General features: G+C 40.1%; 1 protein-coding gene across 2 annotated transcripts in view; it reads right to left on the bottom strand.

Moving 5' to 3' along the window:
- Nucleotides 1–1,003: 1,003 nt before the first annotated feature.
- Nucleotides 1,004–15,518, bottom strand: part of LOC106933673 (rho GTPase-activating protein 29-like) — a 34,046-nt gene continuing 19,531 nt past the window's right edge. For both annotated transcript variants that reach the window (XM_015013066.2, XM_088014349.1), the window contains 19 exons: nucleotides 14,852–14,948; nucleotides 14,654–14,726; nucleotides 14,343–14,403; nucleotides 13,618–13,767; nucleotides 13,157–13,221; nucleotides 12,925–13,035; nucleotides 12,493–12,573; nucleotides 11,955–12,122; nucleotides 11,727–11,864; nucleotides 10,986–11,170; nucleotides 8,086–8,255; nucleotides 7,626–7,760; nucleotides 7,067–7,165; nucleotides 6,476–6,639; nucleotides 5,740–5,928; nucleotides 5,502–5,639; nucleotides 4,440–4,672; nucleotides 3,663–3,972; nucleotides 1,004–2,726 (listed from right to left, as the gene is read on the bottom strand). In XM_015013066.2, coding sequence (XP_014868552.2) covers nucleotides 1,599–2,726; nucleotides 3,663–3,972; nucleotides 4,440–4,672; nucleotides 5,502–5,639; nucleotides 5,740–5,928; nucleotides 6,476–6,639; nucleotides 7,067–7,165; nucleotides 7,626–7,760; nucleotides 8,086–8,255; nucleotides 10,986–11,170; nucleotides 11,727–11,864; nucleotides 11,955–12,122; nucleotides 12,493–12,573; nucleotides 12,925–13,035; nucleotides 13,157–13,221; nucleotides 13,618–13,767; nucleotides 14,343–14,403; nucleotides 14,654–14,726; nucleotides 14,852–14,948 — 3,695 coding nt within the window. In that variant the 3' untranslated portion in view covers nucleotides 1,004–1,598. The remainder of the gene's footprint in view (nucleotides 2,727–3,662; nucleotides 3,973–4,439; nucleotides 4,673–5,501; nucleotides 5,640–5,739; nucleotides 5,929–6,475; nucleotides 6,640–7,066; nucleotides 7,166–7,625; nucleotides 7,761–8,085; nucleotides 8,256–10,985; nucleotides 11,171–11,726; nucleotides 11,865–11,954; nucleotides 12,123–12,492; nucleotides 12,574–12,924; nucleotides 13,036–13,156; nucleotides 13,222–13,617; nucleotides 13,768–14,342; nucleotides 14,404–14,653; nucleotides 14,727–14,851; nucleotides 14,949–15,518) is intronic.

The following is a 15,518-nucleotide window of genomic DNA, read 5'->3' as shown; positions in this document are numbered from 1 at the left end:
TGCTCTAATCTCCCGGCTCAACATGGGCAGGCAGAAAAGAGACAACAGTCATCCATTTTGAGGTAGAATTAGGCAGATACCTGCAGGAGAAGGAAAAGCAGGGAAACCTGGCGGAGAGAAAAGCGGGAGGTGGTCTTCATCACAGCAGCCGCAAATATATTTGTCAAAGAAAATAACCTGAGCAGAAATGAAACTGCACCAGCGTGTAATCCCACAGCTAAACACCTACAGAATAAATTAGGAGTTTGGATTTATAGGACACAGGAGCAAAGGCGAGAGACTAAGAGACGGCAGCATTTGTTTCAATTTTTGTGTCTGAAATGAGTTTCCTCTGAGCGGCTGAGCGGAGAAGGCGCAGGTGACATGAGTAATTAGCTGAGGAGAATGTGAAGGTTTCAAAGTAGGACATTAAAGCCAGCTGAGCCCCCAGCAGACGCAAAACATCCTGAAACCACAATCGATTTGAGTTGGAGCAAATTTGAAATCCATCAAATGCAGAAGGAAAAAGGAAAAACAATCCAACTGGATGCATGACTGAAATGAAAAATTTAAAGCTGTGAGAAAGTTTCCGCATTTCATTCAGGGTCTAAATATCTGAAATCTCACCATATTTATCAACGTCAAAAAATGGTTGGTTGAAGTCCATGTCTTTGTTTTGTTTTTTTATGTAAATACATAAAAATAAAGGTTGAAAATCTAAATGCATCCATTTGAGTCATGACAGGTCCAGTGCCGATCTCCAGCAGTTATTTGTTAACTGCAGGGCCAGACGCAGGACAAATTTGAGTTTTGAATAAAAACTTACTGTAAATGTTTGAGAAACTATCCTGATGTGCTGTGGGTACAAATAAACTTCATTCCTGTACTTTTTTCTGCTTAGTAGTTATTTTATTTTTCTATTTTTCCAAAAAAAAAATTATTTAAGTCAAGATATAATAAAAAAAAATTTAACTGAAAAAAATGCATTTAACAAAAAAACAAAAAAACAAAACAAAACAAGAAATAAGTTTAAAATAACTTTTGTTTTAATTTGCAGCAAGAACTGTTGCATGAATATATAAACATTTACACATATGTAATGTAAGGCTTACATACTGAGAGAAGATGTACCAATCACAGGCCACTCAGGACACATTCAGTTAAAAAAGGGAATTATTTTCAATTATATTAAGAAAATTGCATTGAAAATATTCCAATTGTTCCCTGTAATGTGAAATTCAGTACATATTTAAATTTAAAAATTAAAGAGACATCAGCATTTAAGCCTGGAAGTGCGACATGTAAAGTGTCATTTATGTAACAGATTAACACTGAACAAGAAAACCGACTGACTTACAGCTAACAGGAAATAACTTCTTTTTGGCAAATATACTGTTTAAAACATAGAGCAGACAGTAAACGTTGGCACCAAAGTCTAAGTATTTGTTTTGCTTCCTCTGACCAACTGCTGTTGGTTCTGTCTTCAACACGTAAAAAGGAATATATTAGTACTTTGAACACTTTCATGGTTTATTTTTACTTGCCTACATGTTCTCCCATTCACCACAGACATATTAATATTTACAAATATAAATTTTTGTTCTTTTTTTTTTTTTTTTTCAGACAAAATGAGCCTCCCTGTGTTCGTTCTCCTGCAGCAGTCGGAGTCTTTGGTAGATGGGTTTGGTCCCAGTGGGGCTGAGGTCATCAGGGCTGCTTGGAGAGGGAGACTGGGGGGGAGAAAGAGTGGGGGAGGCCGAGACCCCGGGGTCAATGGCGCTGTCTGTGGAGTCCTGAGTCTGGTGAAGTGTTTTTACTGGGGTTGTGGAAGGGGAGGCTGCTGGGGAAGTGTTGGTAGAAGTGAGCGACGTGCTGGTGGCTGTGGTTGTAGTCCAGCTGGAAAGTGTCCTGGATCTGCTGCTACTGGAAACCGGGGGGATGTAGAAGGTTCCCGGTGGGGGCTGTAGAGTCCGTGGAGCCCTGAGTGTTAGTGAAACGTTTGGCGAGCTGCTGGCAGAGGACTCTGCATCTTTTTCCCTTTTGGAGCTCCACACAGACTTAACTGACAGCATGCTGGGGCTGCCGGAGAACACGGTGCTCACGGTGCTAGTGGCCGTAACCACAGAGGCCGCGGTTGCACCAGCACCAACCGTGATGGGCAGCGTGGCCTTCACCGGCTGCAACCCGGAGCTGGTGGGCGGCAGATTGGCGACTATCATGGCAGTTCTGGATGTCATGTCATAGTGCTTGTACTTCTTATCCCATGTCCTTCTCTGCATCGTCTGAGTGTCGATAAACGGCGTAATGTAATAGGTGCTTATTCTGGATGAGCCACTCTGTCGAGCCCTCTCGGGCTCCGGGATCTCCTGAATCGTTTCTGTGTCCCTCTGAGCGGAGCTTCCATCGACCACATCCGTTTTGTTCCGGTTATTCCTCTCCAGAATCTGTGCCGGCGTCGGCAGGCGTTCCAGCGGCATGCTGATCGGTCGAGAAATGGGCCGACCGACCTGGTTACGCAGCTGGACCTTCGTTGGCAAGGTGTTTGTGTGGTAGGGGAGCGAGGAGCTGGGGCGGTTAAGCGCCAAGGTTGATCTCTGGACCTCGCGTCCGCTCGACGTGTGCAACCCGTTGAGCTTCTCTGTGGCTGAAGAATCCGATTGGTCTTTCCCGGCCTGGACCTCCTGCACCTCACCCAGGATGTGGGATGTTGGGATTACCGAGGAGTATCTCTTGTATATTTTGGCACTCTGAAGGCACAAATTTGACAAAGAGGATTACAATGTCATCACATTTACCCATCTAAATTTTACAACATACAACTCAAAAACAGCCAGATGGAAGAACAGGAACAAGGAAGGACAAGCAGCAGTCACATTTATTATTATCTGCTAGCTAAGGTAACCAAAAAGCCTTAAAAAAAACATTTACATTTTATTGCAACAGCATAAATTCAAACTAAACATATCAGAAAAGTCCAAACTTGGACTTAAAAAAAAAAACCCTGCAAGTTTAGAAATTATAAAATGACTTCAGGCAAAGACATTGGCACCTGTATGAGTCTATCCTGCCAATCAACAGTGCTCAGTCATCTGGTATAGCTGTCAAACAACCTGTTGACATGTAGGTAGAATCTAAACTGTTATGACGGAGGGCTGGCCTGCTACTGAAAGGAATAATCTCTTAGATCAGTGTTGTTTTTAAGTTTACCTTCTCTGTGTTATTCAGTCGTGTTCCCTCAGTTTCCCTGCTTGCATTCTACCTACTTCATCTCCCCTTATTAGGTCACCTGGTTGACATTTTCCATAACTGCCTCAATATTTAAACTCACTGGTTTTCTTTGTTCATTGCTGGAATTTTCCATTTCACTACCTCCATTCTATCATCCAGGTGACAGAATGGAGGTAAGTTCCCCTCTTTTAATGAAAGTATACTACAGTTTATGTTTACGTCAAACATGTCAATTTTAGAGCCATTTAAAGAGGCCTCTACAATTGGGGGATTTAAATGAAATCAGTTATTTTTTTAACATTTTTCTTAGCTAATTTTTGTAATTTTTAACAATGTTTTACATCCCATGAGCTGTTTACATCTTTCAGTGCAACTTTGAAAATAATGTTAGGTCAAAAATCTAAATGCTGTGAATCACACTGCACCAACAGGGTGACCGTCTAACTCCTCCTCACCTCCTTGATGTCCGTTAGCGAGGTAGAGTGTCTGCTTAGCTGGCGCACCTTCTCCTGTGGGGTCAGTCTGGGAGACGCTTGTGCACTGCTGCTGCTGGTGGTGATTTCGGAGCCAGATGGAGTAAGTGCATCGAAGATCATGTGAAAGTGTCTCACCATCATCTCCACCATCAGTGCCTGGCATGGATAATCCACCAGAGAGGAGAGAGACACCTCTGCGTCGATCTGTCTTGGTTTCACCAGAGTGGGTCCGAAGATAATCCCCAGGTTACTTGCATTCATCTTGTTCTCGTCGGCCTGTTTACTCACTCTGGGGATGCAAAGGGGAACAATGAGCTTGATAAGTAATTTCCTTTTAGTCAGTTCATTTTCTTTGGGACTTCAAAAACACTTTGTTTAATAATGAAAAAAAAATAAAGAAAGAAAGAAAAGTTTTTTTAAAGAGTGTCAGCAGTGCAGTGGTGAAATGGATATTATACACAATGGAGCCAAGAATAAAGCTTGGAAATGCATGTTGACGTTGATTAAGAAAGAATACAAAATATCCGCCATGCTTATCAATAGTGCTACACGACACACTGGTGCCAGCGCATGTTTGAAAACCAGTTCAGTGATACTGAATAAACCACAGGTTTTATGCTGTCATTTTCTAACAGTTCCTGCCAAGCTTTAGGGAAGTCTCTGTTTCCCCATGTGTGTCATGAGGAAGTTGGCGAGTCAGTGTGACTGCAAACAGAGCGACATACCAAAGCACTGTCTCTTCGTTCCAGATCGTACCTGTTCAGATGCGTGACAAGGTAACGCAGAGTCCTGTAGTTGGCTGTGGGCAGCTGACGCAGCAGATCTTTGATCTTCAAAAGGACTCTGCTCATCTGGGCGCTTGGTGCTCCTTTCTCCCCCGCCTGGGAACTCGGAGGTTTATCAGCTTCTTCTGCTATCGCGCGCTGACACTCTTTGGCCAAGCCAATAAGGTTGTTATAGAATCGATACTGGATCAGTGGCTCTGGCAACTGTTGGAAATGACACTGCAATGAATTCTATGCTTCCGATTAAAAAAAAAAGATTTAACGATGAAAACAAATGAAACTATCAATATCGAGGTGAATATCATTAATTTTGGGGCTGCTGATGCATTTGATTTTAGGGCAGAAATGTTTGTTCAAAACCACTTTAATTTAAAACTGCATAACTCTGATAGGGTATTGTACCACTTTTGTTGAGAGAAATGTTAAAGCATATTTAAAATGCAAATGCATATTTAGAATTTTCCCGTTAGAACATCACAGTCTGTCTATCTTCAACCAAATCTATAAAGACGACTAAATATCAACTGACTAGTATCCATGGTGAAGTAAGTTTAACACCAACCTCGAAACAAATGTGTGGCGACATGGTTTATGCTTTTTAATGCCCTTCGAAAAACCTGGGAGAGTGTGATGTTGTGCCACTGATGCAGAGCAAAGAATGACTGTCAAACTTCTTTAAATTCCCCCTAAATCTACACAGTTGAAACTGCTTCTCTGCAACTTCCTGTGGTACGTCCTACCAAGTACGAATGAGGATGTCTGTATATTTTGGGACCAGCATGAATTAGAGGAAATTCACAATAAAGTCAGACTTAACCCGCCCCCATAAAAGTTGTAGATTCATTCCTCTCTAGAAATGGTTTTATGATGCATCCCACGTGCATCATAAAACCCCAAAATCATGACGCCATTCATGCTCATGACAGTATCTGAACTTCTGATTCGTACAGCAGCTGAAGATTTAACTGACCATAATTACAGACGTCTACATGAGTCGTTAATTTCAAAAACTCAGTAGGAATTTGATAAAAACCTGTCTTAGGTAGAGTTTGAGGACGTTGCTGATGTCGTGAGGTGACAGTTCAGACAGTTCAACCAAGTCCTTCCCGTTTTCAAACGCCTGACAGAGCTTCTCCACTCTGGATTTGGCCCCATTCACACGATAAATGCCCTACAGGGGTCAAACAGGGACATTCAAAGCTATACATAAACCAGTTTAAAAGATTATTGTTAACTGATAACAATAAAACGCACAAAGGCCATGAAAGTACCTTGATGTTGAGGGCTCTGCTTTCGATCTCAGTGGTGCATTTTTTGATTATAAAGGGGATTCCATCCGGACAGTTCTTCGCTGCTTGGGCAAAGTCGATACCGAACAGCTGCAGCCTGCCCTGCAGCTTTTTGTGACCACACTGGATAGGGAGTGTCTCCAAGCATTTCTTATGGCATGCCAAGGAACACTGGCAAAAAGATGCATAAATTACGATTAGGTAACACAATATTAATACTTTAATTTATTAGCACTTGTGTCCTGCTCTGTCTGTGGAGTTATGCCCAAAATATTCCATGACCTTGGCAAATTTTAGATTTTAAATCATGTTTATTCAACTATAAAGTTTGTTCTTGAAAGGAAATGAAACAGATATTTCTCAAAACATTCTGAAACAATGTAATTGTTTGATTACAGTTTATTAAAACATAGATTTGGAGCAATCAAACAACTGACTGACACTCCAGTTAACTGGTGTCTATCGTTTCCACTGATATTTTGTCTGTTTCTCTTTGCTGTTGAACTCTGTGTCTTTGAGTTTGAGAGGCCTGTTTGCCTTATTTCCACTGATTCAAATCCATCAAAACAACACTTCCAATCAGAAGAAACATGTTGGGAGAAACGATGAGATGACTTTACACCTGAATCTACTGGTGTTATGAATAATTTTCGGCTTAACTGTATCAACAATAAGACACATCATTTTAACAGTTAGTTGAAAGTAATATGATTTGTACCTCTTCACATTCGGCTCCATGAAAAACAACCAGGCTGTCACACTCTCTGCACTTGGATGGGGCTCGTAGTTTTCTTAGCTTATGTGTCTGAGCAGCTTTTGACATCTGAGTATTTCGGAAAGGACCAGGAGAACCTAAAGTCTCTGTCACCATCTCTACCAGACCTAGAAGTGAAAATAAAAAAAACGAACACATAAACAGGCGATATTATTCAACATTTCCCAATAAGAAAACTAACATAACTTCCCGGGGAAAAAACTGAAGCTTAACTTTGGGGAAGTTGCTGGGCTTTGTTTCTGTCACCTAACCGTACAGATATTCTTCCCTTTATCTGATGTTCAAACCTAGCACAAAAACTAATGTAACCCCAATCAATTATCCTCTGCAAACAGAAAAAAAACATAGGGAGTGAAAATATTACATGTAGCAAAACTGACATCCGATCAGTGCAATGAGGCAATCTGCTATGCACGAGAGAAGATTATGCAATCCCCTCAAGACATTTTTATTTCCCTATGTCAACTAATATGCAGGCTGTTATTAGCAAACCAGTGAAATACACACTTAAGAGGACAAACAGATGTTTCCTACCGTTGTCAAAAGGAGAGAGAGGCTCCCTGTCATCCAGATCGTCAGCTGAAGACATGGTCCCAGTGGAGGGAGTTCTGGGCAGCCGCCGCTTGAAATCACCTGTTCAGTCATTAAAAACAAGGTTACGATGTACTAAAAGAAGCTACCATCAGCGACTACGAAAGAGAAACTGTGATGGTCACATGAGTACATTAAGCTTTAAAAAAAAAAAACGTAAGTAGTGTGTCATAAAATTTTAGCAGATAAAGGAAGTGAATTTGGAGTGAACGTGTGTTTATTTATCCTCTGCATAAAGTCAATACGTTACTAAAAAGAGAAGCACTGTCTAAAATATTGAAATTATATCATTCTTCTGATAGTTTGCAGATACAATCCTGCACAAATTGTCTCTCCGTCAGGTATTCATCTTAATTTATGCAATTACATCTACAAAATAATACGTCATTCTCAATGCATTTTTAATAGCTTCTAATGAAAAGAAAACAAATATATAGATATATGCCTATATCTATATATTTTTAAGTGAATTTAGAAGGGAATAAATGTGAAATCTTCATGCCTGGGCTAGCGGTGGGGGAGTCCATGGATCTGGATTCGCTGCTGCCCCCAGCACTCTCTGAGTCGCTGCACATCCCGCCCTGGCTGCCCTGGCTGTTGGAGGTCCAGGCTCTTAGCGGCGCCTGGCTCTTCAGCGCTTCAGAAACGCAGAAAAGAAAAGCAGCAAGGTTCAACAAAACAGCATTTGTTTTGGTGGTTTTTCAGTCACACTCACATTTTAGACTTATGAGTAAGCATCACACAACCTCAACTGCTTTAGACTTAAAAAAAAGGAAAAAAAAACACCATTCCCATGAATCAGCAGTCGGGGTAAGTCCCCTCTGGGGCTGATAAAGACAGAAGCAAACTGAACCAATAGAGTGTCATGAGCTGTTTAACCTCCTGAAGCAAAAACTATTTCATAAAGTAAAAAAAAAAGAAAATCAGCGTCCTGAAACTCACATGTGCTGACATGCATATACCTGGGATGTCTGTGCTGCTGTTGGATCTCCGCTCACTGATCTTTGAAGGCCGGTGAAGAGAGTGGTCAACGTCGTCTCCGCTCAAAACGTCACAGGAAGTGATGGAGCCCTGCGACAGGTTGCCATGGGAAGAATGGGTGCTCCCTTGAGACCTTTTGGTAAACCCAGACCTGGGAAAGAAAAAAATCAAAAAGTTGATTTTTAATGCTTTCTGATTTTAGTTGCAGCTGTCCTTTTAGAGTCCTACAGCCAGTCCAGCATTGTTACATTATGTTGAACCAAGAATGACATAAGGAAAAATTAATAAAACTAATTGCATTTAATTTTCTAGAACAGAATGAATTTAACCAATTCTAGACACTAACATGAACAATACAGGTTAATCAGAAATAAAGCATAAACATTCTAGATCACTGCAGTCAGGGTGTTTTGCAGCTATGTAGAAAAATGTAGTGGTATTTATAATGTATGGTTAGCAAGGTTATATTACTGGCAAAAAGATATCTTAGTTTACTTTTTTTTTCAGTTTTTGAGGCTTGAGGTCTTCTGAGGTTTTCGTAGTTCCACAATTGATATGCAACCATTTAGCATTTTTGCTGTGCAGTTGATTTTGCACAACGAATGCAGCTGCAAAGCCACAATGAGCAAAAGCAACAATTAGCCAGCTTCCAACTGAACAGCATGCACATTTGGTTTGCAGGATGTGTTGTATCTTTTTCCAGTGAACACAGCCTTTCCCAAGCAATTTCTTGTGCGACAGAGACTATATTGGTTCTGTTTGTAATGGTAGGTACTCTGTTCTCTGTGCTATTGTTGTGGAGCAGAGCTACACAGGGTGTAGCTAAAGCACAAACCTTTACATTTTGCAACATTGAAAGCAAAGAGCTCAGTTTATCAACCAATGGAACAGGCTTTTTTTCCCCCACACACAAAATACCCTCACCGGTATTTTTCCCCCACAAATACCTGTGAGGATAAAACGTCACCAGTTGAACCATCAATGACTGCAGGATGAGCAGTGGTTAGGACCTAATTGGTTAGGATAACAAATTATAAAGCTATGGATGTTGCAGGTGGCATATTGTCACAGTTAAAGTAGCTTTCTTAACCTAGTTAATGCCTTTAATATCCAAATGTTTTGTCACACAGGCAAATTTGCCCAGTTGAAAGTACCCATGGGTCACAAAAATGTTATTCCTTTCTCACTTAACATGCAAAACATTTGTCTAGTTTTTCATTTTTAACTGATCAAACATACATTAAACATGCAACATTGTAATAAGCAGAAAAAGGAATATTAAATCATTTTAGATCTCAATTATATAAAAATAAATATTTCAAGCTTGCCTTATTTTAGACTTTTTCCTACCTTTCTGAGACCAAGTGTTCCTTAATTTGCTGCTCTATAAAAAAAAGCTTAGGCTAAGATCACCAACAAAAACAGTATGCAGGTCTTTCTTCAAAAAAGGCTTGTTTAAGAGCCAGGTTTAGTGAAAGGCTCATTCAAAACTATTTGGAGAAAAAAGCTGCTGGATGTTTGGAAGTTCTACTTTCTATGAAATTCAAATAAAAACAAAACATGTAATAAAAAAAGGCAGTTGTTATTTCATAAGATTAAGCTGGTGGTCCAGATTTGTACCGTGTTTTAATTGTGAGTGGGGGACCCACAAAATTATTCAATGGCGCTGATAAAAGCTGATGTTCAGAAACTACAGTTAGGACATTTGTAATGAGAATCAACAGAAACAAAATGTAGGAAAAGGTAGCAAAAATACCTCTTATACCTCTTATTCTTCAAAAGTGATTAATTATGTTTCTAAAATGAGTTGTCTTAATGTAAAACCTGAGACTGACTGAAAAGAGTAGGAACAAAAACTGAAAGGAGACCAGTTGGCAAATTACTCCTGCAAACTGCATAACTTTGCAAAACCCTTCACAATAATAAAAGTACACACATTCCAGTCATTTTTTTCTTTTCGGTTTTGATATATGTAATTAAATCTGATAGAAATAACAGTTAACCTCTCATCCTAATTCATGCTGTTAAACTAGCTTATGAAACATTGTTTATTTTTCTGCGTAGAATCTAGCAACTGTCTGGCTCCGAGGGAAAACTTGGGGGCACCTCGAAACCAGAGCCAAACTCTCACGCTCGCAATCTTCCCTGCAGCATTCAGCCTGCGACACAGATATTTCCTGAGGAAGGGCAAGAAATTCAACACGCGATCTGTCTCTCCCAGATTTTGTCTCTCTTCCTCCTACTCTGACTCACTGCTACCTCTGCTGAAAGAAGAACTGAGCAACTTTAAAATGGGAGGGGAAGGCTATGAAGAAACACTGAAAGAAATGTTTGTTTGTTTTAAGCAATGTTAAACTAAAAGAGCCCAAGATTATGTGTCAGCCAGGCTTAATTTAACAAGCTTAATGTTGCTCCTTAAGAGTATGAACTAAGCTTGAACTTTGACAAACTGTCACCTTACAAATATAAACTTCAATATATTTATGTGAAAGATCAACTTGAAGTATTGGGCAATTGTGAAGAGGAAGGAAAATAATGCATCTGACATACATTTGTACTCAGTCTCCTTTGGAAGAGATGTATGGAGATCTGTAGCTGAAGTGCAAGAATCTCTTGACAACACAACTATTACCACTCCACCCCACAAATCTGGCCTTTATGGCAGAATGATAAAAGGAAATGCATTGTTGAAAGAAAGCCAAAAGACACATCGGCATTTTTTCGACACAGCAAAAATGTGGAACGAGGGGCTCTTGTTATGTGTGGCTTGAAAACAAATAAAGCACATCAGCCTGAACACACCATAGAATGTGCAGTAACCTTCCCTTTATTTTCTAGTTTGTCATAAAATAAAATAACATTTATGGTTACTGTAGCTTACCTGAAATGTTCAGAGAAGGAGTCTGGCTGAAGATGCTCTTTAGGAAGGTTTCTAGGCAGGTTGCGGACAAAGTTAGCGTAGCATCCACCTGGTTCATACAACTTGGCATTCTCACTCAGGGCCTGGAAGTGGGTTGGGAGTGACACTGTCTGCACCTGCTGCGTCTGAAACCAGTTCACTGACACCTATTAAAAAAGAAACACACAAAGACGGTCGGCATTTTACAAAATATTAATGTTTTTAATCACTGCATGGGAAGCAAATAAAACTTATTGAACAGAATGGATGAACTGATAGAAAAATTTGGGTTAATACAAATATTTGATATTTATGTTGCTGCCATGGCTGATAACCAATATGTACCAATATTTTATTTATTACATATACTTTACAAATCTTTCAACAGGAGATCATGTTGCTTGTGGAGACAATTCAAGCACTTAGCATGCTAAGGTAAGTGAATCTTCATCAGTGCTGACTGAAAATCTACGTAGAGTAGGAAGAGATTTAGTAATGTTATTAGTTGTTACTGTCACTGTCACATGACCAAATAAATGCCACAAGACAAACCCCCACACCTTCAGAAACAAATGGCAAAAAGATGGAAATAAGTATCGGTTGTTAATATTGACTTAGTTTAATTTATCTAATCGATACTGATATGTTAGTCCCGATATATTAGGCATCCCTTAACAGTCCAGCTAATTTCTCATCTGGAAAGAATGAATTGATCTCTCTTACAGCTTTGAGTGTGAGGTCACACTGGAAGATCATCTCTCGGATCTGTGTGAGGATTGTGCTCTTGGTATTGGCCAGATCCATCCGTTTGACGCCTGCGTCAGCCCTGCAGCTTTGGAAATGGTACTGGGCTTCCTCAGCCTGCTCAAAAACAATAGACAATGGTTTATGGAAGTTGCTCATCCCAAATAGGTGCCACTACAATCCCCCCGTGTTGTAACCCTTGCAAACCTTCTGCATAGCCTCTTCCTCAAGCTTTCTCTTCTTCTCCAACTGTTTGTTGCCAGTGCTAGACTGCTCCTCCTGGGAGCGGTTTGTAGACGACTGGGCTTTTCTGTACTCCTCTTTCCTCTGGTCGTTCAAAGCTCGTGCCTTACGCAAGGTTGTGTCAACCTCTTGCTGCCAAAGCCAGAAGATTTTGCCACGTTACTTGATTTATTGTGACAATGCACGCACCAGTTACCATAGAAACAATCAGACATGCCCTTTTCAATTTTTAGCCCAGCATGTAAAGAGGCACTGTAAGAAACTAACATTAATACATTCCGATATGAAAACAATGAAATAAACATTAATAGAGCAAAACGTATATAAGCATAAAAGCTTGAGGAACATCACAGATTCTACAAACCAACTGCTTCTGTTCTTCTGCAGTCGCATGGTATAATTCTAAGAATAGCTTAGCAGAGCAGTTTGCTAAAAGAAAAGTTTGCTTTTCTTTGCTTTCCTAAGTATGTTTCAAGTGTCTGTGCAGAGACTTTCAACAAACCATTTTCTTTTGCTCTCTCTGCCACTGTTCCTTAATGTCCTTCCTCAACTTGTCCAGTTCATTCTTGCGAGCCTGAAGAGGCTGAAAGTAAACAGAGAAAACAACAGCGTGGAGTTACTGAAAGAGCATTTTATAAGAAGTTTCGTCTCTGGATAATTAGGCAGTTCAAGGGTTTCAAATCAAAATGAATTTCACTGTAAACTTAAAGCTTTCAAGCCATTCTGAGTCATCAAAATAAAAACAGAGAGAAACTAACAAATTAATTGATGTTTATGTGCTGTTACATCATTACACTGAGTATGAAAGATGATTCAAATGGATGATAGCGCTATCATAAAGATGCTTTCAAAGTTTTGTTTTGGCAACATGAATTAGCAGATCCAAATGCAAAGGCTACAGAGCAATTTTTTTAACGTAAAGATGAACATTTACCTGAATAAATTTATTGCTTTGGAGAGCCAACGCTGTCTGAAGGAGCAGCTGGTTGTATTCAATCTCGTTCTTGAATGTGGAAACATAGATGTCACTTAGAGGCATGTAGTCCTGTAGGAAACAGGGAGAAAGCAACGTTTTCATGTGTTTTTGATTCCCTCTGTTCTATAACTGTATGGGACACCAATTCAGCAACAGACCAATGCCTCGAATAAGGTCTTAAGTTTGTTACCTGCTGACTGGCGAGCGTCGTTGCAGACTCAGCCATTTTGGCATAGCTTTTGGCATACTCAATATCTGAGAGAAAAGATCAGCAAAGTATAAGGCTGCGATCAATGAACTGTACACAGCAAATATTATTTATTATATTTCTTCAGATTTTACAGAAAATCAAGAGTGCCAAGAAATTGTTCCTCTCTTGTTGAAGAGGAACAATTTAACAATAAACATTTTCTCGATGGAAAATTAACAATTTGAAATAAAAGTGAACTGAAGAACTGATCTTCCAAGTCTGAACTCTTCCATCAGCTCAACGTCCGAATTCAGCAGTTTAATGCAGCAGTTCATGTTTTATGCAGCGAGGCACTTTTTAACTTTTCTTCCACAAACATTTTAGGACCAACAATCATAATTTTGTTTTTCTGTTACATCCGTTGTTTATATTCATCAAAAGCAGCGTCATGCATGTCTCACCCATGGCCAGCCGTTTCTCCATACACCCCAGGAGGTCTTTAATGTACTTTGACAAGGCCTTTGCATAGAGTAGAGCGGACTCGACCCCACTCTCATTCTTCTGCAAAGCCAAGTCGACCTCTTCTTCTTTTGACAGCGACACCTCTGGGCCTGTGGAACCAGGAGAAGAAGCAGACATCACATATGTGGTGTGACTAGAATGTCCCAAAGCTGAATGTTCGTATCTCACTTCCACTTTCCAGCATATGTATGCATGTGTGTGTGTGCGCGTGTGTGTGTGTGTGTATGTGTAGGGGGGAGGTAGATTAAAAAAAACAGAACAAAATCAGTGAAGTTCACAAGTTGGGAGGGTATGAAAGTACCAGGAACACTTCGACACAGTCTGGTAGCATTATGTTCCTTTTATGTGTCAGAATAGACAGCCCTCTCAGCCGCTGGCCACACAGTATTACTCTTCAACAGGCATTGAAATGAGAAACTAGTGTGGAAAGAGCTGCAGAAATAACAGGGGCTGAAGTCGAGGTTTAAGGCGGGTCTACCTCAGGCATTCAAGACTCAGAAAACTAAATTACTCAGCTACAACTGACATTTCAGACTGCCCTGAGCTATAAAGCAATAATTACATGCTTTGTAAAAGAGCCATTAATACCCCTCACATTTCAGGTCAAAGGTGTTTCACACAAACATAGCTCAAAGATAAATAAGTGGTTGCGAGGCTAACTTACCAACGAGATCCCTGCTCCCCGGAACGTAGCCCTCAGGATCCACAGAGAGGTTGTCAAAAGACTGCGAAAAAGAGGTTTGAGATTAGAAGGAAGAGGAAGTGCACACATACAATCAAAGTCACACATCAGTAGTAGCTGGGGGTTTCAACACTCCAATTAAGTCCAAAAAAAACAAGGTCTTGAGGCTTTTTAAATAGAGGCGGGGTGAAATTGCTGCCATTAGTGTGCCTTTTGAGAACTTTCATGTTTCAAAACAAAAATTGGTCTAACAAGAGGTCTGAAAGGTGGAAAATAGACAGGTGGTGTCTCACCCTGCTCCTTCTGGTCTGGGGGATCCCCAACCCTGAGCTGCTGTCCTCATCTCCCATAAGGAAGTCAGAAACTCTGCGACGCAAACATGGAAAAGAAGAGAGATTGAATAGTCCATCAACCAACAAGCTCCTGCCTTTTCAGATTCTATTTAGCTGGGGGAAAAAAAAAAAACATTGGCGTTGAACCACAGTACTCACACATTGCCAAATGTGAATGCCAAAGTGTCAATGGATGTGTGTATCTCGCTGAATATAGCCTGCTTGTTTTCTGAATTCACTTCCTTGAAGTTAATGCCTGGGGAGAGAGGTAAAAGTGAGCGAGAACTTCAACGATAAAAAAGATCTGAATCATAAAACAGCTTTCCTGACCTTCCCCATTTAAAAATGTGAGCTCTCTGTGGTTAGCTGATGAGATTTTAACACATTTAAAAAAATAACGATAAAAACACAAGTGGGGAAATTCAGACAACGCAGGAAGAAATAAAACATTTTAGCCTTCTTTCACGTCAAATATTCAATTTTAATGACTAAATGTTAACAACTGTCAGACGTTCTGGGCTAAACTTTACAAAAAATAAAGTCAAGCCCAAAATTAATCAAATGCATTGCAGATGGTACTGTTACACTCCTTCTTACTGGAAGTGATGTTAACATTCAAGCCAGAGTCCCAACATCACTGTGGTGGGAGCTAAAGATTAGGGTAATGGCGAGAAGGCCATCCAGATTCACAAAGTTTTAGCTCATCACAAAGACGAATCAACAAAATAAAAGCACATACAAAAAGCTTCATAAGAAGCAGCAATCATAAGAATTATCTGAATGCCATAATGTAAATTATTTTCAACATTCAAAACAGTTCTCTACA

Source organism: Poecilia mexicana, unplaced genomic scaffold (genome assembly GCF_051168715.1).
Source record: "Poecilia mexicana isolate PSO_F unplaced genomic scaffold, ASM5116871v1 scaffold_17, whole genome shotgun sequence".
NCBI classification, from domain to species: domain Eukaryota; kingdom Metazoa; phylum Chordata; class Actinopteri; order Cyprinodontiformes; family Poeciliidae; genus Poecilia; species Poecilia mexicana.
The sequence above is the reverse complement of the archived record's forward strand: the minus strand, read 5'-3'. Positions and strand labels throughout refer to the sequence as shown.